Below are 24,825 nucleotides of genomic sequence, written 5' to 3'. Positions count from 1 at the left end.
AAATATAGGCAGCAAGGAATGTCTTAAGTTTAGAAGGAGGAAAACATTAACTATCAGGTTCAAGAAATTAAGTCATTATGCCAGTAGATATTCTAAATTTAGAAGAGCGTTCCACCAACAAAGAGGAAATAGATTTTGCGTGGAAATTATCTCTATCAAAGCCAAGAAGTGACCTGTAATACAACAAGGGCTTCCAAGTAGATAGTGGATGATTGAAGCTACAGTACATTGGCCCCCAGTATGTGTAAACAGGTGCAAAGTTCCCCTATTGGAGATGATTTATGGAATTCAGACCATAGCCCAGTGCTAGGGCTGGGAAAACCATTAAACGTCTCAGTGAAACTGGGTAAACTTTCTGAAGTTGCACTATGAAGTATAGCTTGAGAGGCTGGACAAGATGGAAGAAAGAAACGGAGGTAAAGTAGAATGACGAAGAACAGGTGTAGCCAGGGGCCTAAAAACGTCATCAGTGCACAATGAGAGCTGCCCTGATGGCACTAGCCCCCCTATTCTTCCTTTCATTGACTGCCAGGCCTCTTATGAGGACCCTCTGCTACTTTCACAGGGAGGGCAAAATATCAAATACAGTACAGTACTCCATTTAACTTCCCAAAAGCCATACTACAAATGTCTACATATTATAGTACCTTAATGAAAGCAACAGTGTGTACGTTGTTCTGGTAAGGTTGGTGTATGTATCAACCATACTTGCTATTCTACAATGCAAAGGTATTGACCTAAAATTCATAATATCCAAACTTAGGAGTGGATTTAGTGATTGGTATTCAAACTATTTCCCCAGGGTCACCTGAAGCTCATGGTTTTCAAGCCAAGACATAACCACATCTAATTCTACATACACATACCATCTGTTTTTCTGAATATTTGTACCTTTCATGTCCTTGTTCTTATGAATTGAGTACAACATTAGTATCGATGCTCATATGTTTCTACCTGATTGCTAAATTTTATCCTTATATTTGCTTTTCAGTATCCCCTTCTACATTTTTCCTCTTTTTTCACGTGTTGATCTTTTCATTTCACGTACGGCAATACATTTTTGTTCAAGAAATTCTATCATTCGCCAACAAAAAACCCCATGCCTTACCTCTCTTTCTCCGGAACTCAACAAGCGAATCATCTTCTTTACCAGATCTGAGAAGGGAGGTCGGGCCATTGGATCTATCTGCCAGCAATCACGCATCATATTGTACCTGCGAATTTCAAAGGCCGATTGACGTATTGCATTGATCGAAACACAAAGAAGTTATTATAACATTTTGAAGGGGTTTTTTAAGAAGTATTATAGTGAATACAGTACCAGCTAAAGCAAGGCTACAAGAGATGATGGACATCAGGAAGATCGATTAATAATGGAAACATGAATAACTGGAGAAGGGAAGTTTTTGTTTTGCAAAAGCATTTGCGAAGTATTATGGTAGATGTTGGTAGATAAGAGAAGAATCATAGATAGGCAAGACAAGTAATGTGGTATGGCATATATAAAAGATTTAGAAGTGAAAAGAAGTCCACCATGAAGACAAATGTATGTAGGCAATGTTGATCTAACAATGTGGATGTTGAATGTGAATGCAAGAAAAAAGGTCAAAAGCTTTTAAGACGATGTTGGCATAGCATAATATGATGTAAAATAAATAAATAACAGAGCGAAAAATATGGTGAAATACAAAGATGATAAAAAGGTTAGCATAGGTGAAAGGATGGGACAGAGTACTTGGAAGTGGTTTTGTCATGTGGAAAGAATGGAAGACGATACGTTAATAGAAAGGATGTGTCTGTTGTAATTGCTTGGAGGTAGGAGGAGAGGGAGGGTTCAAATAAACTGGACAGTTGGATAGATGGTGTGAAGGATTTATTGAAAAGAATGGCGTTGTTATCCAGGAACTGTAGCTGTGTTTGTTAGACAGGGACAAATAAGTCATGGTGCATAGGGGGTTTCAATGCACTTCTGAGCAAACTTCAATGTAGACGTATAAAAAAACTAATGCTCTGGAAGTTTTACTGCTCTGGGGGTTCATCTGCAAAGTCTCTCTCTCTCTCTCTCTCTCTCTCTCTCTCTCTCTCTCACACACACATACATACATATATATATATATATATATAATATATATATATATATATATATATATAAATATATATATATATATATATATGTGTGTGTGTGTGTATACACATATATATATATTCAAATAAGAGAATCCAGATGTTAATGTATAAAAAATATATGGCTTATTTGAATATGAAAAAATACATCTAAATGTGCAAAATTTATCATATAGATGTATATAAATATATATATATATATATATATATGTATATATATATATATATAAATATATACATATATATATATACTGTATATATATATATATATATATACATATATATATATATATACTGTATATATATATATATATATACATTTATACACACACACACACATATATATATATATATATATACATCATATGTATATATATATACATCATATGTATATATATATATATATATACATCATATGTATATATATATATATATATACAATATATATATATATATATATATATATTCAAATAAGAGAATCCAGACATTAATGTATCAAAAATATATGGCTTATTTGAATATAAAAAAACACATTTAAATGTGCAAAATTTATCATATATATATATATATATATATATGTATATATATATATATATATATATATAAAGAATATGGCTCCACTCTGTCTAAAGTGACTCACGAAGAAGTATTGTAATAAGTAAAACTTGGGACTTACACCTTTTCGGGTGCAAAGTTTGGACACGGAAGCCTGTAACCATTCTCGATCTTCTCCATGAAAGTGTCGTCAATGATGAAACCCTGGTAAGGGGTTTCCCCTAGGCTGAATATCTCCCACAAAAGGACGCCATACGCCCAGATGTCGCTTTGGATTGAACGGATTTGATCCTTCAGGTATTCAGGGGACATCCATTTCACTGGCATCAGGCACTGGAAAGGAAAGGTAACATTTTTCTTCTTGATGGTTAAGTCATACGTTCATTTTTCAGAGACTATGAATTGTTTTTCCAATGCCTCAAACATTAGAGACGTGAATTGTTATTATTCCATTAATGTGTATATCATCATGTAATTACTACAACACAGCTCTTAATGAAATAATCATCACATTTTTTAGGTGAAACCATTCATGAGATGATTATGGGATTTTTTTCTCTATTAAGAAGTCCTCTAAAATTACTTAAGTAGGACTTTTCAATAAGTTCAGCATGGGTTACTTCTTTATATTTTCATTCACACTTCAAAGATACCTTACCGAACTCTGCCCACTCTTCATGTAGTTCTTATGATAAACATCTTTGGCAAATCCGAAGTCACTGATCTTGACAATATATCTCTCGTCGAGAAGAACGTTGCGAGCAGCCAGGTCACCATGAACCACCTGGTAATAGAGTGATCAAAAGCAGCAACTATTATCAGTTTCTCTTTAGATCAAATGGTAAAACTTCTCTTGAAGCTTGGTATTCACATTTTATTTTGCAGGAAAGTTAACATCCAAAGAGGGATTAAAAGTTACTCCCGTGGTTTTGTAAAAGGGCAATGACCTAAATTAGGGCTATCCTGATAAGAGAGATCAAGTGAACGATTCTCATGTAAAAGAATAGATTATGGCCTTTTATCATTTAACATGAGGGATATAAGAGAATAATTACTAATTTCTTTATAGATCTGAAAAGATCACTAGGAAGCCCATGTTCAAGATCAGGCAAATACAAACTGAGAAAATTGTACAGACTCAAGTTTGCCCAAATGAAATCAAGCCTAACTGAGTTTTTTATTTTAACTGAAGCTGATTTGGATAGGAATCAAAATATGAAGAGCCACACGGAGGGAGTAAAGCTAAATCAAAATCTGTTGAGTTGTTCCTAGCTATACTGAATCAAACTGATTTGAGTCCCATTACACAACACTTACTAAGAAAAGCTGTACCAAGACAGGCTAAGGAGTGTCATGGTGAGTGAACTTTGTGTATTGAAACAAATCCACCTGGCGTTGAACCATGCAGAGCAGATCATGCTTACCAAATAAACACTGGTTGGGTCAATCTTAACTTAATCTCAGATGATTCAATCAGAATTAAGTTTAGCAGGTCTCCAAAGTCAAGTTCTGACATTCTTTCTGGTTTCATAAAAGGTAATTTTACTTCTTAGCAAACTGAACTCTCAAGTCAATTATGAAGTTTTGGAAAAGGTCTCCTTAGCTTTCTTAGATTAAGTTTTAAATTTTGACAAATCACTAAAGCTCTTTGTATTTTTTAACTCAAAACGTTACTATCTCAAATATAATTGTATAATTGCAATGTGTTCCAGTTTGCCTAAATTTTATATTCAAAAGAAAAGATTGCACGTTTTATACAAATCTGAACACACAGATGTAGAATATATGCACTTAACTCTTTCAACGAAGTAGGTCAGAGTTGTTACTTGATGGTGTAATGTTAACAAGAAAAAGACCTGCAATTCCTCTTTGATTATGTGTGACCCTTTCATGTTATCAGGTGTTCTCTCGTCTTTCTATAGATTAAGTGTTCCTTACCTTCCTCATAGAAAGATAGTCCATCCCCTTCCCTATCTGATATGACCAGGATATGAGGTCAGACTGAGTGAGGTTCTCCTTCATGGGTGTCATGTCTGAGTATACGGAAGGGGCATGGTCAGATGCGCTGGAGGTTGCGACTGTAGGAGCCAAAGAAATTGGTCATTAGTAGAATAAACGGGAAAGACGGAATGTGAGGTATGAAAACAGCAGAAGAGAAAGGTAGCGGTTGGTAGAGAAAAAATAAGGGCATAGGAATACACTCCTTAAATTCTTATCTTATATCTATACTGTACATCCTTTCAATATTGTGAAATTTACGATACTGTACAGCAGTACCTCGGTTTCAGAGTTTAATACCTTCCGGGAGCGACCTCGGGACCCAAAATGCTCGTAAACCAAAACAATTTTTCCCATAAGAAATAAAGGGAATTCACTCAATGCATTACGCACACCCATAAATACATGTATGCACTCATTCTTTAAGTTTTGTAATGTTACTGTTTTCATCAGAAATTAATACAAATTAATAGTTCATAAAAAAAAGAAAGTGTTGATAAATTATCTCGACCTTTACCTTTGAAGATAGTCATGGCTGGGGTGAGGGAGACAAGAAAGGAGGAGGAGGAGGAGGTTACTGCTTGAAGGGAGAATCTCTCTCCATGAAAATTTCTGGTAAAATATTGAGAGTTTGCTCTCTTGAATGGCGTTCACTATCACTAACTAAATCACTTAATTAAGCCTTTAGGACACTTTTGTCATCTTTTTTTATACTCTTATGTTCAACTTTTACAAAGAACCTATCTAGAGACGACTGCTTTTGTCTCATTGTCTATAAATAGATTCGTTACCCACCCTGCCAAAGGTTAACCTGTGTAATGTGTTTCTACAAAAAATTTTGCAGGGTTTTCCACATTTTCAGAATTTTTGAAGTGAGAGGTTTATCACTCTGTTCCTCCTCATCCACAAATGAAATCTCCTCAGCTACCTCTTGTTGCTGCTCCTTATACAACTCCAACAGCTCCTTGGTCATTAACTGCTCGCTATGCTCACCCAGAAGATTGCTGATGTCATACTTATTCACTTCTAACCCAATTATCTAGCCCATGAACACAATTTCAACGTCAGCGACTTCCTGCATGGGTTTGAATCCCTTAAATAGCGTTAATCAACGCATTCAGGCCACATTTTCCTTCATGCAGAGTTGAGGGTTTTCTTGGTGACCCCTTCCCAAGCTTCATAAATCACTTTCAGTCAGGTGACGATGTGGAAATGCTCTTTACTAAACTCTCGGAGGATGAGCATGGTCCTTTCAGTGATCTTGGAACATTGCCTTTGTATACAGCTTTTTGAAATTTGAGATCACCTCCTGATCCATGGGTTAGAGAATTGGAGTGGTGTTAAGTGGCAGAAACTTGATTCTAAAGAATTTGAATTCCTCCATTAGCTCCTCTTCAGTGGTTGGAGAATGGGCAGGGGCATTGTCTATAAGCAATACGATTTAGAGTTGGAGGTTCTTGGCCAAAAGTTACTTTTTTACCTCAGGACCAAAAACCTCATTGATTCATTTCCCAAACAAAATTTGTTACCCAAGCCTTGCTGTTTAGCCTCCACATGACATTAGGTTGCTTCTTTTTCCTCTTGTTCTTTTTAAAGGCTTGTGGATTCTCCGAGTGATACACCATGAGAGGTTTGGTTTTGTAAGCCCCACTGGCCTTTGCACAGAACATCGGGGTTAGACAGTCTTTCAAGGGCTTGTGATAGGAAATTTCCTTTTCTTCTGAAGTAATGAAGCTCTTCCTGGACATCTTCCTGCAGAACAGACCGTTTTCGTTGCAGTTGAACACTTGCTGAGGCTTCAAAGACTCGGAATCCATGAACCTTTCAAATTTGGAAGTGAATGCCTCTACTGCCTTGCCATCGGAGCTTGCAGTCTTACCATGACATTAAGGATGCCTGTTCCTTTCTTGAAGTTTTCAAACCAGTCTCGCTTTGAATGTTCCCTTTTCTTTGTCTGCTGATGTACCAGGGTCATTTTTCAAAAGGTCAGCATAGAAAAACGTTAATTTTTCACAAAAGATATTGTCTATTATCGTATCTCCTGCTAACTGCTTCTCATTGATCTAGAAAAGAAGCAGATTCTCCACATTAACAAGAATATGTGGTCATTGTTTCGCCAATGTAAGCACTCTTATCTCAGCATCAATTGCTTTGATTTCTTCTTGTTCTTAAGAACTGTATAAATCATCGACGTTGTACGATTATATATTTTTGCACCACACGTACCTTGATCATGCTTTTCAATAATTTCTTTTTCACCTGAAGGTAATCATCTTCTTACCATCCTTCTTAATTATCTTGGGGGCCATTGTTTAGATGCTGTACTGTACTGTTAATATTGTTAACTTGACTTGAACAATAGCTATCATAATTCTATAAAGAATACGCGGTCACAACTTTACAAGAAACACTTCTGCAGACGCTCGCAAGATAACATTAGGTGACGTTAGTACAAGCACTGTAGAGAAAGCGAGAGATTTAATATCTAACCACAGAGGGGGAGCCGTGGGAGCACGGATACAAGCTAAGGCATACGAAACTGGTGTAAAAATCACTTAAACACCACATGGGTGGTGTAAGGGTAATGTGCAAATTTTCTGCGCATTGCGTGCTAGTCTTGTTAGTATTTGTCCACAAACATTACAATCAGGAGAGAAAATTTTGCTTGCAGACTAATACAATTTTCATATACTAATTCAAATTTTTATGCTCATACACCAGTTTGCTTGTATTTTGAGTTGCTTGTATACCAAGATACCTCTGTATATCTGTTTGATTAACCAACCTTTCAGTATTTACTCTAATTTTCCTTACTTTTTCTTGAGTTTCCAGAATTATAACATCTTTTTGGACTTTAAAGAGGGATTGTTATGATTGGAGATGAAGTGTAAAGATGAGTCTCTTCAATGCAGGTCAACTAGATATGATTAAGAAATCTCTACACTTTGTGCATAAGAACATCTATGTAATGTAAGACATTGGGCACATAAAATAAAAGTAAACTCTTTCAATTTCCCAATGATTTTGTATGCATTTCCCTCTGAAAACCTTGACTCTAAGTCCTTGAAATGAAGTAAAGAAATTGTACCTATACACAGTAGTAACTAAGTTCACAACTCTCATTTGTTCTGGGAGCGAACCCGCAAACTAAAATGCTCGTATACTAAAGACAATTTTTCCTACAAGAAATAAAGGAAATTCACTCAATACCTTCCACACATCCATATATAAATGTATACACTCCTTTTTAAAGTTTGTACTGGTAATTATGGAACAATGTATAACGCTGAACATTAGAAAGGAATCAAAATTAATAATTCACAATGATAAATAAATACATACAATTGATAATTCAATTGGCATGAAAATTAGATGAAAAAGTGTTGCCATGTAGACATGTCAACACTCCCTCATGATCTCATGCAGTAGCTGGTGAAGGGCGTCCAAATTTCTCACGCTGGCATGATGGGGCATGTAAGTGCTGTTGTAAGTGTAGCTAAGGCTGTACGCGGAGATTTTCAGCTTGGCGCACTGGAAAGAGGTTATAGCAATGTGGAATAGCCACTGAGAATTCTATGATCCCACTTGGCAGTGTAGCCATCCAATAGGCTGTGATTGTGTTTTCTTTTAGGTGGTCTTCCTAGCTGGCGTAGTACCTGTACAGGCGTTTTTTTCGAAACCTCAAATCATTATTACCCTAACACTCGCTAGCGGATGCAATACTCGTAACCAAGTTCAAATATGTATGCTCGTATTACAATTTGTTTGCATTAAAATTTGCCAGTAAACCAAGGTAGGCTACTAATATACTAGGTAAGATATAGAAATACAGTAAGTCAATGGTAAACCAGTGCACTATCATGAAGGATAAGAATTAATTTTACCTCAGACTTAGTGTATTCCCTACTTTTTGCCATACGTACACTGATGGGGGTTATACGGAGGATCTAGATGACTCAGTTCGATGTCATTCAGCATCAAATCTCTCTTGACATCACTTCCTGAAGCAGATGATGCTGGATGAGAGGAGCGAGTTTCATCCTTACACAGTCTGTCGAGGAGAGGAGCAACAACAATGAAAATAGATTCAATATGGCAGTATTCAAGAATCTAACCTTTGCATTTTTAAATCGGTTTCAGAATTCAGTTTACATCTAGAAGATGGGCCAAACTAAGATTTTTTAAAACCTTCGTACCATTTGAATCGTCAAATACTGACTTGTGTGACGGGCCGAGAGAGGAGTTGTGAACTCAAAGGCAGATTGAAAACGACTGAGTTATTTATTAAGGAACACTCTTCTTTATATACAAAACCTCAAGGCAACAGGACATGACCTGTTCGAGAGACAGATAATGTTACTGAGCAAAACGGAGACATGATCATTCAGGTTCTTTTTAGTGCGAGGGAAGAGCGCAGATACAAGCATAATATATACAAAATAATTATGTACAATTGTGTGACACACGGTTGGTACATGGCTCTCCCCCTAAAAATGACATACTGTACATGTTAAATAGGGCACCCTGATCTAGAGAGGCGAACTGTAGGCGGGTCATCTGGCAGAAGATAAGCAGGTTTTAGACGATCAATGGAGACCCAGTCTTCTTTGCCCCGAATGTTTAGGAGGAATGCTTTCGGACTGCGTCGGATCACAAGGAAAGGGCCCGTGTAAGGGGCGTTAGTGGTGGCTTGCTGGTGTCGTTGCGCAGGAAGACGTGCGTTGCAGAGTGCAAGTCCGTTATTATTATTATTATTATTATTATTTGCTAAGCTACAACCCTAGCTGGAAAAGCAAAATGCTATAAGCCCAGGGGCCCCAACAGGGAAAATAGCCCAGTAAGGAAAGGAAAGAAGGAAAAATAAAATATTTTAAGAAGAGTAACATTAAAATAAATATTTCCTATATAAACTATGAAAACTTTAACAAAACAAGAGGAAGAGAAATTAAATAGAATAGTGTGCCTGATTGTACCCTCAAGCAAGAGAACTCTAACCCAAGACAGTGGAAGACCATGGTACAGAGGCTATGGCACTACCCAAGACTAGAGAACAATGGTTTGATTTTGGAGTGTCCTTCTCCTAGAAGAGCTGCTTACCATAGCTAAAGAGTCTCTTCTACCCTTACTAAGAGGAAAGTAGCCACAGAACAAATACAGTGCAGTAGTTAACCCCTTGAGCAAAGAAGAATTGTTTAGTAACCTCAGTGTTGTCAGGTGTGTGAGGACAGAGGAGAATCTGTTAAGAATAGGCCAGACTATTCGGCGTATGTGTAGGCAGAGAGAAAGAACCGTAACCAAAGAGAAGGATCCAACGTAGTACTGTCTGGCCAGTCAAAGGACCCCATAACTCTCTGGCGGTAGTATTTCAACGGGCGGCTGGTGTGTGATGGTATGTGATGCTTCGCTGGGGGCTTGTAAGTCTGGCGGCACGGAGTAAATTTTCCCACGACGTGACATATGCGCTGGAGATCGTCGGAGGAGGTCGTAGAAGGAAAAAATTCGGCAGGGACGACCAACGGGTCGCCATACACCATTTCGGCTGCCGAGACGTCGAGGGCGTCTTTAGGAGTGGTCCTTAGTCCAAGGAGGACCCAGGGAAGCTGAGTAAACCAGTTGCAATCCTTGCAGTGGGACATCAAAGCTGCTTTGAGGTTGCGATGAAAACATTCAACCATTCCATTGGCAGCGGGGTTGTAGGCCGTTGTCTGATGTAGGGTGATGCCCAGGAGATTCGCTAATGACGTCCATAATTGAGAGGTGAAAGTTGTTCCCCTGTCAGAAATAATATGCTCAGGGATACCGAATCTTGAAATCCATCCAGAGAGTAAGGCAGATGTACATGAGGCGGACGTTGCAGTTTCCATGGGAATGGCTTCAGGCCAACGAGTGGAGGGGTCGATGACGGTAAACAGGTAACGATGTCCTTGTGATGTAGGTAGGGGGCCTACAACGTCGACGTGAATGTGTGCGAAACGACGCTGAGGTTGAGGAAAGGTGCCCACTCCTGAATCCGTGTGTCGATGTACTTTGGAAGTTTGGCAAAAAGTACACGCACGGACCCAATCCTTAGCATCCTTAGAAATGCCGTGCCAAATGAACTTTGCCTTCAGCAGCTGTGCAGTAGAACGGCACGAAGGATGTGAAAGTCCGTGGATGAAATCAAACACCTGTCGGCGCATGGGAGCAGGAATCCAAGGTCGCGGTCTACCAGTACTGACGTCACAGAGGAGGGTGGTGTTGGAGTCTTCGAGGGGAAAATCCTCCCACCGGAGGGACGTGCAGGATGTCCTACATGCTTGATACTCTGGATCCTGTCGTTGGGCTTCAGCCAGGGCGTTGTAATCCAATCCCAGTTGAACGGCAGCCAACGTGTTTTTTGACAGGGCATCGGCAATGGGATTCATTTTCCCAGGAACGTATTGGAGGGTGCAATTGTATTCAGCCACGGCGGAGAGATGTCGGCGTTGACGGGCAGACCAGGCGTCAGACTGTCGAGTGAAGGCGTGCACCAGAGGCATGTGGTCTGTACGAATGACGAAGGGCGTACCTTCTAAGAAATGGCGAAAGTGACGGACAGCCAAGTGCACCGCCAGCAATTCTCGATCGAAGGTAGAATAACCCGATTCTGCCTTGGACAGTTTTCTGCTGAAGAAGGCCAATGGGCGGGGCGAGCCTTTGACCACTTGCTCGAGTACTGCACCAATAGCGACGTCGCTGGCATCGGTGGAGAGAAGGAGAGGGGCGTGTGGGATAGGAAAAGTGAGAGCCGCAGCAGTTGATAGGGCCTTCTTTGCATTGCAGAAGGCTGCTTCTTGAAGGGGACCCCACTTCAGGTCCTTTGGCTTGCCCTTGAGGGAGGCGTAGAGGGGAGCAAGAGTGGCGGCAATGGCTGGCAGAAAACGGTGATAATAGTTGATCATGCCCAAGAATTCCTGCAGAGCTTTGACGGTCGAGGGCGTGGGGAAATTCTGAACGGCTGCTACCTTCTCAGGGAGGGGATGGACTCCTTCAGGAGTGATACGGTGCCCTAAGAACGACACTTCGTTGGCGCCAAAGGTACACTTGTCATACCGGACTACAAGGCCGTTTTGTTGCAGGCGGTCGAGCACGATGCGCAGGCGACGGAGGTGTTCCTCTTTTGAGGAGGAGAACACAAGTATGTCGTCCACATAACATACACAGAAAGGGAGGTCCCCTAAGATGCCATCCATGAGACGTTGAAACATTGCCCCAGCATTACGAAGGCCAAAACAGGAGTAATTGAAGGTGTATGTGCCAAACGGAGTGGTGATGGCGGTCTTGGGGATGTCTTCTGGGTTCATAGGCACCTGATAATACCCCTTCAGGAGGTCGAGCGTAGAGAAAACCTTCGCTTTGTGCAGGTAGGAGGTTACATCGGCAATGTTTGGGAGGGGGTAGTGATCCGGTTCTGTTTGCATGTTCAGGCGCCTGTAATCCCCGCACGGACGGAGGGAGCCGTCTTTCTTCAGAACGATGTGTAAGGGTGACGACCATGGGCTGGAGGCCTTTTGGCAAAGGCCCATTTTCTCCATTTCGGCGAACGTCTGTTTGGCGACTGCAAATCGTTCCGGTGCTAGACGTCTGAATTTTGCGAAGACTGGGGGTCCCGTCATCTTGATATGGTGATAAATACCGTGCTTGGCAGGAACCGTGGGCGTTTGGCGAAGTTCTGGACGGAAAACTTCCGGGTACGACGTGAGGAGGTGGGCGTAGGCATCCGTGGGTGCGCTGATGTGGAGAGCGAGGTTAGAGGGGGCGGGTTGAAGAGGCGTCGACAAGTACGAGTCTGCGTTGACCAATCGTCGGTGGGCGACATCGACCAGAAGGTGGAAATGAGAGAGGAAATCCGCACCGAGGATTGGCATTGTGACGTCAGCAATGAGAAACTTCCAATTGAATTTACCGTTTCCGAACGATAATGTGAGGTTCTCGTAACCGTAGGTGGGTATCGCAGATCCGTTGGAAGCTACCAAGCGGACGTCGGTAGATGTAGACAGACTACGTTGTGCCTTGAAGAGTTTCCTTGGCAAAAGAGAACGACAAGCACCCGTGTCTACCAAAAATTGCACGCCCGTTCCTGCATCCTGTAAAAAGAAAAGATTAGAAACACGGGAGGCCACCGCCACAAGCGATGGCCTACTTACACGTTTTTTGGCCACTGACAATCTTTGGCACATTTCTTCGCGGTTGCCCCGAATCTGAAGTGGTAGTAGCAAAACTGCGGCGGATGGGAGGTAGTAAGTGGCTGTAGAAGTCGTTCGTTGGGGCGCGAGCGATTGGTGGGTGGTGGCGGCTTTGTCGCCGCTTCGGCACGTCACGGGGTAGGCGTGTATGTCCTACGGCATTCATGTCAGCTTCAGTTGTCGTTGAATAGGCATCCTCGTCGTCAGGGGTGGAGGCGTTGATGGAGGTCTTGAAGTGGCTGTCCATAAGGGCGTCGGCTTTGGTCATCAAGTCCTTTATGGGTAAACTATCGACATCGGGTATGGCATCGCGCACAGGTTCAGGTAAACGGCGTATCCAAAGGGCACGGAGTAGGTTCACCTCACGAGGAGAGCCGTCTGCGGCAGGTTGAAGGCGAGCGATACTGGTCATTTCCCTGAGGGCAAGCGAAGCCCTTTGGTCCCCCAACGGTTGTTGCGAGAGCTGAAAAAGCTTTGCTATACGGGCGGCTGGCGACGGCGAGTACTGCTGCAGAAGGTATGATTTGAGGTCGTCATACGCTATTGGGGTGTCTCCTTGTTCACAAAGCCAGTCGGATACTTCTGGGAAGGTGTCCTCGGGTATCGCCGCGAGAACATAATCCGCTTTGGTGGTTGAGCGAGTCACGCCCCTGATACGAAAGTGGACTTCAGCGCGTTGAAACCAAGCGAACGCTTCTCCGCTGGCGAAGGGTGAAAGTTTCAATGGAGCGGCCGCAGTGCCAACTGCTGGGGTAGAGTCCGCCTCTGTCATATTACCAACGATGGAGGGGCGAGGGAGGTGGGGGTGGAAGGCAGTGGGAGCGAGTCGACTTCCGGGGTCACCAATGTGACGGGCCGAGAGAGGAGTTGTGAACTCAAAGGCAGATTGAAAACGACTGAGTTATTTATTAAGGAACACTCTTCCTTATATACAAAACCTCAAGGCAACAGGACATGACCTGTTCGAGAGACAGATAATGTTACTGAGCAAAACGGAGACATGATCATTCAGGCTCTTTTTAGTGCGAGGGAAGAGCGCAGATACAAGCATAATATATACAAAATAATTATGTACAATTGTGTGACACACGGTTGGTACACTTGGAATTTTGCAAAGGTCTTGATAACATTTTAATAAACTTATGACATTTCTGTTGTGGGAATTTAGTTATAGTATTCCTCTGTTTTGTAAATTTCAATTAGAATGTTTTTTTTTGGTGGGTTGGGGGGGGAAAGAACATAAAATTACCATAGAATTTTCGGAAATTATCTATCTGAAACTGTTATCAGGATATACAATACTGCTGTGGATACATCAAATAACAGGGTACCAAAAGAAATCTACCAAGTTAGATGGCATCATAATCTGTGTTGGTTCATGAATATCATTGATTAACTCTCCTATGTAAATATGTGTGCAAAAGCATAGTAACAAAGTTAAAGTTCTTAAAAAAAGAATTGAAAACTCCCTTAGCCACACAATAACAAAGGCATTACCAGATTCAGTAAAAACAAAACTTTTATCTAAGAAGCAAATCATTGTGAGGAAACGCTTGTCTATTATATCTAGCCATTTACTATTACCGGTGATGAGAAGATCTATCAGGGGATAAAGTATATTGTAAATTCATATCATATTCAGGAAAATATTAATGAAAACATTTATCAAAACAAGAGCAATCAGAGATTTCAGGCCTCTGCCAGTGAATATTGCCAACATGTTACTCAAGTCTATGGACAAAATACTTTTTTTTATATACTAAACGTGGAGGAATCTACGATAACATTTAACTTAAGTCTACGGACAGCATATCCCTCTTTTCACATGCTGACTGTAGATGGTGAAAAGTGCAAAGTTGATCCGGAATTATGATCTTGATCCGGATCATCTCCAAAATTTAATGGCGTCGTCCATGACCCAAGGTCTATCTGTAGTGAAAATGTAGTCAAAATCCGTCGAGTAGTTTTGACGTTATCCTTTCCACAGACAAACACATGGACAAATAAAAGATTAAACCGACTCTATATTATAACCTTGGCAGAGATAATAATCATCCACATAGGCAGCAAATCTATATATATATTTTTTTAGATTATTGATCACCCCTTTACTAAAAAATCAACACGAAAAAGGTATAGAATATAAATTCTAGTGTCCCTAGAGAAATTTAAATAATGCAGAATTTATACACACAATGCAGATACAGAAGATTCAGCTTTCCTATCAGAATGGCTGCGGTGTCCGGTTGCATTCTTGTCCAGTACAAAGTTGTTCCTGTGTCGTAGGAGGTAATCTCGAAGGTTGCCATGGCGGCAGTACTCGATTATCACCAGAAGTTCTCCTGTTGTACAGGCAATTATTAGTTTCCAGTTCATTCTGGTTTTGAATGTGAGTTCATTGATAAGAAAATGACTTCAGACTTGTTCTTGGCCATGGACATTTAAGCCAATGAATATTATGTATTTGTATTAATAATTAGTAGGAAACTGGCTGATGTTTATGACAGCAAAGTGTTTACTAACTCTGAGTCAAGGAGGGAAGTTTCAAACATAAATTTTTCAAAATAAATTCATGACAAATAGACTCAATCGCAACCCTATCCTCCACTCTCCTTGGCGATGATGCTGTCTGTCTAGCATTCTTTAGCACTTACATATACCAGTAATGCAATGTTACTTATTCACGTCTATTGAAATAGAAACACATAAGCTTTCTTTCCATACAGATACAAAAAGTTCATGTAGCTTTTTACCAGTTTTTGCAATTCCCTATTTAATTCATATGGTGATATCTAGAGCCATCATAATTAATTACACGTCTTTTGTTTCTGATAAATTTTACTGCCATTCCCTTCTCTAACGACATACCTTTACTGTACTTTATCACTGCTCTGATAGGCTACTTGAAAAAGATGCAGAGAAATTATTGTCAAATCAAAGCGTCCAATTCTTTAGAAAACTTGATTCCTCAAAAGAAAAAGTTATTAGTAAAGAATACAGTTACTATTTCATTGATAAGCATTTTCAAAATCAATATACGATGTATATAGTTCACAAACGTATTGTTTCTTACAATGGCACCATTAATCTCATAAATAAATAAGAGTTATTACTCTAAAGCTTTCATGCTCAATCAGACACTCTATACAAGGCAAGCCCTTACATTTAAGTTGTGAAATATCTTTTGTTGTTTAGTGCAGCTTGCAAAACATAGAAAATACAAAATGCACATCTAAAATGCCATCACGATCCTGAAGGACAACTGTTGTTGCACTAAAACAAATAACGTCTATTGCTTCCTGACCTTTTGTTGCCAAATTTTCTGAACAAATTCCAAGTAAGTTGAGGACATTTGCGTGTCTGCCGATGTGCATCATGATCTTGACCTCAGCAATGAGCTCCTTCCTGAACACTTCATTAGACCGAGACTTGGCCGTCTTCACTGCAACGGTTGTTTGCAATTCATTTGCTCGAAGGCCATCCACCTTTGCTTGGAAGACATGCCCAAACTCCCCCTCTCCAATGAGTTTTCCTGTTAATTGAATAACATACATTAACTGACTGTTAAAAGAGGGACTTGGATAAGACATAATATTTGCATAGAATTGTGATAATAATCAGTAAAAAGTGACAACAGATTCTTTTCGGTATGAATCAAGCATAGCTCATTTTTTTTTTTTATTTAGCTGTAAAATGAGAAAAAAATTTCATGAAAATATCTATCACCCTCATAGTTATGGATGATAGTAAATAATAAATAGGTAATTAACAAAGAATCCAATACGTACCAAACTCAATGCGGCTTCTTGCTATCTCAAATTGCATATCACAAGGCAAGAGATGAGCTTGTTGGGTGAGCCCTAACTCGGGGTTGAGACGATCCGGCGCGCCTTTCATGAACTGCTCCACCTCTTCTAGCATAAAATTCCTCTTTCTTTTCTATGGATCATATAAGAGATTTAAACTTATTTCTTCCTCTCTCAGTCATGAAAGATGAGAAACTAAAGATACCTTGGCTTTTTTTTTTTATAATTTACAGAAGGGGAATGTCAAATACTTTGGAAACTAACGAGTAGGATTCAATCTAGAAATGTGATAGCTTAAAGAGTAAATTCATGGATAACTAAGGCAGGATTTAATCAAGAAATTTGGTAACCTAAGATGAAGATTAAGGTTATTAATTGCCTTAAAAATAATGAAAGGAGTTAACATGAAAATTATTGGCAAATGTCTTATAAAAACTAAAGCAAAGCTAGGGGATCAAAAAGATAGAGCATATAGAGTGTACCTTAGATATTTTATGTGTGTATAGTTGTGTTATCTATATTATCATTTGCCTAACCTATGCAAGTATATGAAAGCAGAGGTAATTAGGAATGTATCATGTTATATTCACTTTATAGTCTTAGTATATATCATCGTTGTTTTATCTAAGTGAGAGCATTTTCTTGTATTTCAGTTGTCAACATTCTAGCCATGAGGTAGAGTGAATGTGTTGGACGCATAGTTTGCTCACATATTTATGTTGACACATGTAGTGGCTAGATATTAGATCTGTGGATGCAACGAAAGACTAATACTATATATATTTCGATGAATAACAAAGGTATTATTAGTAGATGATAGACAACCAAGTTAAACAGTGTGTAAAGGGAAAACCTTGAAGACTAGCGCGACTGCAGGAAATAAGTTTAGGGTATAGGCTATACACTGTATAGTACAGAGTAATAAATCAGCCAACTGAATGTAACTGTGGGGCTAGCATTGATTATGAGGTAATAAGGAAAAAAGGAGGGAAAAGGTACAGAGGATTAAAAGTAAATTAATAGTGTTATCAATCATGTCATCAAAGAAAAAATACAAAAACGCCTTTCCATACATCTTTTCTTACGAAATGTGCGACAATCCCACAGACAAGGGCAATGATGCAAAGGCCCAAGATTACGTAAATAACAACGGGAGAATGATATCCAGTGGCCACAATGAGATTCACATAGTCATGTTTCCATCCAGCTCTGTTAGATACCTGTGGATACCAGTGTGAAAGAAATAGATGGTGAAGAAGCATAAGGGTGCATCCACATGACCGGGCACTGTCTGATGGGCAAAAATCGTTACCAGATTATGAACGGTGGCAGGAATGACTGGTGATGACATTAGAAATTAAAAAACCTTAAGGGTGGATCTGGCGCCAAACAGTGCTACTCATTCACCAGACAAAGTTGACAAGTTATGTCTACACACAGGTACTTAACTCAGTCAAACTTTTGGGCTGAAAAGTTAGTGTTTTTCCAGCCCAATGCATTCAGATAGCATTGCTATGATGAGCAGCAAGATTAGAATGAAAACAAAGATAATGGCATTTTTGGACTCAAGCCATGTCGTCCTGATGGAAGTTCCTTAAGGTAGCTTCCTAAGGGATATATGTACTACAGTGATATTCCTAGAGAATTTTACCTTTAGGTATCCAGAATTCTAACTCCTGGCAAGAATATCCTTAAATTTTCTCTCAAGGATATCGTATAATATCAGAGGACGTATTCTTGACACGCCACATAGCAATCTGCACCCCTAATAGCATTTACACTTTGAGGAGGTGTGGCAGAATAGAAGGGGAGCCCTATCAAGGTTACCCCCGTTCTCGTACTACTATTGAGTATGACAACAGCGCCATTTCCACGATGGCAGACATTCCTTATTCTGTAGCGATTTCGCTCGGTGGTATTCCCCATGGATCTAACTTTTAGATCGTTTTACACGATTATAATCATGCTCTCTCCATCTTCTTCCGCCTCTGGAAAGTTGAGTATCGGGTTTTTACTATGAGTATATTTTAGCTCCTGTTTCACAATGATATTAGAGTAATTTATTGTGCCTAAGAGCTAGGCCTGTTACTGGAGGAGCCATGGGCGCCGTCGTTCGTTAGGCATGTGTTATTTAGTTAGCAGAATGACTTCCAGTTTTAAATAGCTTTATTTAATTATTTAGCTATTTAGGCAATTATACTCGTAAAGATTTTGATAATGTGCATAATTTTCCTTTTCCATGTCGATCGTATAGTTAGAGTTTCGGTGATTTAGGTCACCAAGATCTCGTCTAGCCTAGGTAACCTAATCTAGGCGTTTTATTATACGTTCAGACATTTCCTCGATTACCCTCCTGTATTGTTTTTTCAATTCAAGTGGAGACTGATACCTCCTAGAATTATATGAAACATTACACGTCTCCATGGAGATTTAAGGGTAATCTCTTTTCCCTCTGAGTGTAGCTTCAGGCTACAACCCTAGTAGCCGTGCCATGAATTTTATTCAGACATGACTAGCCTAGGGTTTTTCTGTCTCTTCCCTTAAACCGCTGGTTGTGGTATACCAGCAGGTTTTGGGATTTAGCTAGAATCTCAGAGTATTTAGTCTTATGTTGGCGACCTGTCGGCAGGGCGAGTGGGTTGTAGGATACCATCATTCCCCTGCCGGCTAGGCTGCCGGCATTGGAGGCTAGCCCTCCCTAGCCGCGCTTGAAGTTGTGGTAGGATACCATCTTCTCCTTGCAACTAGAAGACTAGTCCTGTGCCGCAGTCCCCTAGGCTGAAGAGTGATATTCTTCTTTTGCCCAGGATGACGCGGCACTGGAACTCTGTTTTCTCACTTGTTGAGAGGAGGCGGCAATGCCGCCCTCCCCTTAACTGTCTCGGCAATCTCTAGGGTGGAGAACTGAGACTCTCCTGTCACCTAGGATTCTGCTGATACTGAAACAGAGTTTCTTTTAAGAGGTGGTAGAACTGACAATTTTGCCAGTTCCTTTCACACGCTATACAGGACCCTGTTCCCTACCCCTCTGTCCACTTTTGATGGCCTAGCCATTATCTTTCATTGGGCTGGCATCTTGCAACCTTACCATTGCTGGTAGGTTGCCGGAGCCGGCCAGACTCCCTCTCTAGCCATGACAACTGTCAGCAGCCATGTTGAATGTCAGTAACCATGGCTGGCGGCAGTGCATACTGCTGGCAGCCACATCATCTGTCGAATGGCTGCCGGCAACTGGCGGCTGCCGGCAGCCATGATGGCTGTGAGTGGGAAGTCCCTTTCTGTCCCCAAGGTTCTTCAGTTCTCCCTTGGACTGCTATCCACAGGTTCTGTTTCCGGAATACCGCCGGCCAGGCCAGCGCAGATAAGGGCAGACTTAGATGGCAGCACACCGACTGTACTGATACTGACGGAGGCTAGCCTGCCGGCAGTGTATTGGCGGCACCTTCCCAGCAATAGTACTGTAGCTGGATGGAAGCCTGAATGGTACATTCTCCCCTTCCATTAGAACCTTCTTTCTGGAGAAAGGCAGTAAAATTAGACTTTTACATCTTTCATTACTGTATATATACACAGTAAAGGAGTAGCCTTTACTCCATGCTATCTTTCTCTCTCTAGCTAGCATACTAGATATGCTGGCAAGACCTAGCTATGTCTGCAACATGCCGGCTGAACTACAGTATATGTTATACAGTACAGGTAGCCAGTATATCTACAGTATAGAATATACAGCAGATAGAAAACTACTATATATTTTATACTAGTAGTTATTTCCAATATATCTTGGATATCCATACACAGGCATTTGCTGAACCCAATCCCATATTGAATGAATATAATTTCTTCAATATCCTGATTAGAAATCAGTATTCGGATTACCCTACAATATTAAATAGCATCAAGGCAGGGGTGATACTCTCCTAACCCTTAAAGGGTAGAGCCTTTATCCTTGAGTCTTCCTGATCAGGAAACTCTATAATTTAATATTGTAAGGAAGGCTACGGCAAATAGGCTGAGTGGGATACACAGGAGGCAGGAAGCACTAACATTGTTTATGATTAGTGATGATGACGGATAACGGTGACGTCACTTGTCTCAATTGGTCCCCATGACCATAGAAAATGTTGTTCCGAGGTTAGGGCACTGATGAAAATCCACAGATACACTAATGTTCTGGTATGCTTCCATCAGGACGACATGGCTTGAGCCCAAAAAACAGATTTTGAGCGAAGCGAAAAATCTATTTTTGGGTGAGATGGCCATGTGGTCCTGATGGACCCACCCATCTCCTCTAAAAAAGAAAAGATCTTCACAGTATCCCTCCCATTGTACTGTATCTGTAACACCATGCTCAATGCTACAAGGAATGTCTGCCATCGTGGAAATGGCGCTGTTGTCATACTCAATAGTAGTATGAGAACGGGGGTAACCTTGATACGGCTCCCCTTCTATTCTGCCACACCTCCTCGAAGCGTAAACGCTATTAGGGGTGCAGATTGCTATATGGCGTGTCAAGAATACGTCCTCTGATATTATACGATATCCTTGAGAGAAAATTTAAGGATATTCGTGCCAGGAGTTAGAATTCTGGATACCTAAAGGTAAAATTCTCTAGGAATATCACTGTAGTACATATATCCCTTAGGAAGCTTCCTTAAGGAACTTCCATCAGGACGACATGGCCATCTCACCCAAAAATAGTCCGTTTTAAACATTACAATTACTACATTTTGGAAAAACTGCATGGGAAATCCATGTAACAATTTTACATGAAATGCAAGATGGCTGCGAATTAGACTTCAGGAAAAGTAAACAAGAATGAACTCCAGCATACTTTAGATGATGCAAATATTCATAAACATGAAGATACCATTTATGTCTGACAAACAGCAAGATTTTATAACATAAACATATTACTTCTGGAATCCTATGCCTGTCAGTATCATAATTCCTTGGCAAATTACGAACACTTTTACATGGTAGGGAGGTTGTTCACCTGTAGTGTTCTCGCTTCTGACGTCATCGGTATTCATTGCGGTTTTTCATACATTCTTATTACAATGTTTGCCTGTCAAACACTGCCCAGTTGAGCGGACACTCCTTAAAGGATTTAGGGACCTATGTACAAAGCTTACATGATATAATTGGGCAAAAATATTGAAATACTGTATCTCTGTGGTAACTACTGAATCATAATTAACCACTTTCCATTGATTTCTTTTAATAAATAGACTGGAAGACTTTTTTATAATAACTTAGCATATAGAAAGGTTACATATCAATCAAGGTTCTGTTAAGATCTTATTTGATTGTTTAATGAAATCTTGGATATCTGCAATTTATGTTTTCTCGTGCTCATAACTCTATTTTCAAGTAAAAAATCTAAAGCTGTACAGTACATACATTGCATTTGTAGAGACCAGAATCACTTTCTCGGGTCAGGAAAAGGCTTAGGGTAGAACCCTCAATCTTCACCCGTGGGCGTTCATCCTTCAGTGGTTCATCATCCTGAAAATCATTTATGAAACATTGATGGGATTGTAATGAAAGGTAGAAAATCTGTTTATTTTTCTGACCAAAGAGTCTATATCAACAATTTCAAAATCAACGTTTGAAAGTTGATATGAAATGAACTGTAAAGAACACAGGCATTATCGTCTTTTTACGTCACGAAACACTTCTTAGATAATCCAGCTGAATGGCAACTAGATTTCTTGAGTGGTAATGCTTTACCTAGTTGTACAGTACCTAAAACTGTTATAATCCTTATCATGAGTTTTTTACTAAACTTAACTAAAGAAGCTACATCATATTATCATCCCTAACATACAGTAGTTTTATTTATATGGCATAATAGGACATCTTATATACACACTGCACATGGGATTTGTTAAAATATTCTCAGCCATTCAAATTTCACCTTATTCCTACCATGGTTGGTCTGAATAGACAATTTTTTTATTATGTTACTACGCAAGGTTTTCTGTAGCATTAAAATCGTAGCTAAAAAACTATTTAAGAACTTTCAAGTGTAACTTTAATTTGAAGGTGAAGATGTATGTTTCTGTGGGGCGCATTTCTCTTTCAGCTCAATCAATCTTTATTAGAGTAATCTATGCCTAACGAATACCAATGAACTGCTGGAATTGGATGCACGCGAGTTCAATACAACTCAAAGTTCTGGACACATCTTATCACCTACCTTCGTCCACCTGATGATGGGATCTGGAACTCCTGTAGCTCTGCATGAGAAATTTACCGCTGTCCCCAGATCCAGACTCCCAATACCTTCGACGACCTTTTCAAAGGGCTCGTGTGCCACAAGTTTCGGTTCCTGGGCCTCTGTGGTAATTTTTATGGAAATAGGATTGGATTTAGGGATTTGAGCTATGTAGCCCAGAAATGGGCTTATGGGGCCATACAGCACCAAGTGCACATATGGCAAAACTATAGAGTTACACTAATAGGTTAAAGTTAGAAGACTGGGCTGCAAGATGGAACAAATGAAGCAAGAACAGTAGTAAAGTATAAGAATATAAAGCAAGTGCGGCAAGAAAAATAGCCCTTGATAAAGCTAAAGCTGAAGTTAATTAATGTTGCATATATTATATGTATATATGAGAGTTCATTCTCAATTCATTATCTGTATCTCTTTAAAACCTTAAAGACTATAAATGACCCATAAATTTAACAATTTATTCTTTACATTTGGGAGTGATGATTTGGATAGCCTACAAACTCAACTTGCAGTTCAAAAACTACTTCTTAAATTCCAAGAGAATCAACGCTATTCATCATGGTAGATCTAAATGGAGTCTAGGATGTCTCTACCTCCCTGCAGAATCCCTTTATGAATCTAATAGAAGTTTATTTTCTTACTGCTCAAAGTTTAAAGTGTGTAGCATGCAATAGCTCCTAGTATGATACTTTCGTTAATCCTCTTTCGCCCAGTTTTTATATCATTATTTTTAAAGATTAGCCTTACTAGTTTGACTCCCATCTCTAATCTTTTTTTCTTTATACAACTACATTCAACATTAAAACATTGTAAAAAAAAAGTTTCATTTCCTTGGAAAAAATAGATGACGTGTCATTAAGGAAAATCGGTTCTGCTTACGAAACTTTGGCAACTGACCTACGAAGATCTATTGGTACCTAAGTTCTTGCCTCTCCTCCTTGCCTTTTCGTACTCATTAAGGTTAGCAATATTCTACATATTGTGGGAAAAGTACTGTATCATAAGGTAACGGATTTGATCAACCCTTTCTACAATATCCTTACATAGAGGAAATTTTTGCCTTCATCTGTATCTCAAGGGTTGTTTAACTTCTCTCTTTGGCTGGTATGGTGGCTGTATTTTCTGTCATCTTATAATATAGATTAGTTTACTGACACGCTTTACTCATAGCAAATTATTTTGATTATGATGTAATGCAGTAACTACCAGCAGAGAGATTGAATGCATATTGGAAAATATATGGCTGTGAATATTCTGACCAAATAGAAAAAGAACAATTGAAGTAATATAACTGCAATAATGAATATCCAGAGTATAACCTGGCCAGACTTCAAACAGATGTGAATATCATAGTCAAGCTCCATTTGTAAACTCAGTTTTAATGCTTATGTTGAATCGTTTACCTTGGATAATTATCAGCCTCTCGTCAGAGCTCAGACATCTGATCTTTGTGCCATTGTACTTGAGAAGGTCCGGGTCCAATCTCCATTCCAAGACTTCTGAAAAATCTTCTTCTTGCTTTGTGATGTTCTCTGTAATGAATTTTGACCTTCAAGTGGAATTCTTTTATATATATAGTTTCTTTGACTATGAGAAGTTATTGCCCTGGGAATTTATGGTGCCTTGATATATTTTTTTTCCAGGGATTATGAAAATAGGCACATAGGGAATGCATACTGTATTTTGTTGCATAGCATAATTATATACCTACATACATACATACATGCATACATACAGTATATATGTATAAAGATACCTTGATGAAAATCGATATCCTGTGAAGTCCACATGAACTCATCTGTTAAGTTCGCCATCTTGTTTTTCCTACACTTCAACAGGACCTTATCTCCCATGATCACTTCAATGACTGATGAGGAGCTATTCACGTGTATCAGTTCCTCAG

General features: G+C 39.7%; 1 protein-coding gene across 2 annotated transcripts in view; it reads right to left on the bottom strand.

The window, feature by feature from the left end:
* Positions 1-24,825, bottom strand: part of LOC137653578 (vascular endothelial growth factor receptor 1-like) — a 51,703-nt gene that overhangs the window by 4,066 nt on the left and 22,812 nt on the right. For both annotated transcript variants that reach the window (XM_068387100.1, XM_068387099.1), the window contains 13 exons: positions 24,679-24,825; positions 24,326-24,454; positions 22,887-23,026; positions 22,088-22,192; positions 17,761-17,907; positions 16,670-16,820; positions 16,186-16,413; positions 15,076-15,223; positions 8,601-8,728; positions 4,618-4,757; positions 3,338-3,463; positions 2,801-3,012; positions 1,109-1,214 (listed from right to left, as the gene is read on the bottom strand). The exon at positions 24,679-24,825 is cut by the window's right edge and continues 54 nt beyond it. In XM_068387100.1, coding sequence (XP_068243201.1) covers positions 1,109-1,214; positions 2,801-3,012; positions 3,338-3,463; positions 4,618-4,757; positions 8,601-8,728; positions 15,076-15,223; positions 16,186-16,413; positions 16,670-16,820; positions 17,761-17,907; positions 22,088-22,192; positions 22,887-23,026; positions 24,326-24,454; positions 24,679-24,825 — 1,907 coding nt within the window. The remainder of the gene's footprint in view (positions 1-1,108; positions 1,215-2,800; positions 3,013-3,337; positions 3,464-4,617; positions 4,758-8,600; positions 8,729-15,075; positions 15,224-16,185; positions 16,414-16,669; positions 16,821-17,760; positions 17,908-22,087; positions 22,193-22,886; positions 23,027-24,325; positions 24,455-24,678) is intronic.

The sequence above is a fragment of the Palaemon carinicauda genome, chromosome 14, assembly GCF_036898095.1.
Source record: "Palaemon carinicauda isolate YSFRI2023 chromosome 14, ASM3689809v2, whole genome shotgun sequence".
Classification (NCBI taxonomy): domain Eukaryota; kingdom Metazoa; phylum Arthropoda; class Malacostraca; order Decapoda; family Palaemonidae; genus Palaemon; species Palaemon carinicauda.
This window is presented reverse-complemented; position numbering and strand designations above follow the sequence as displayed.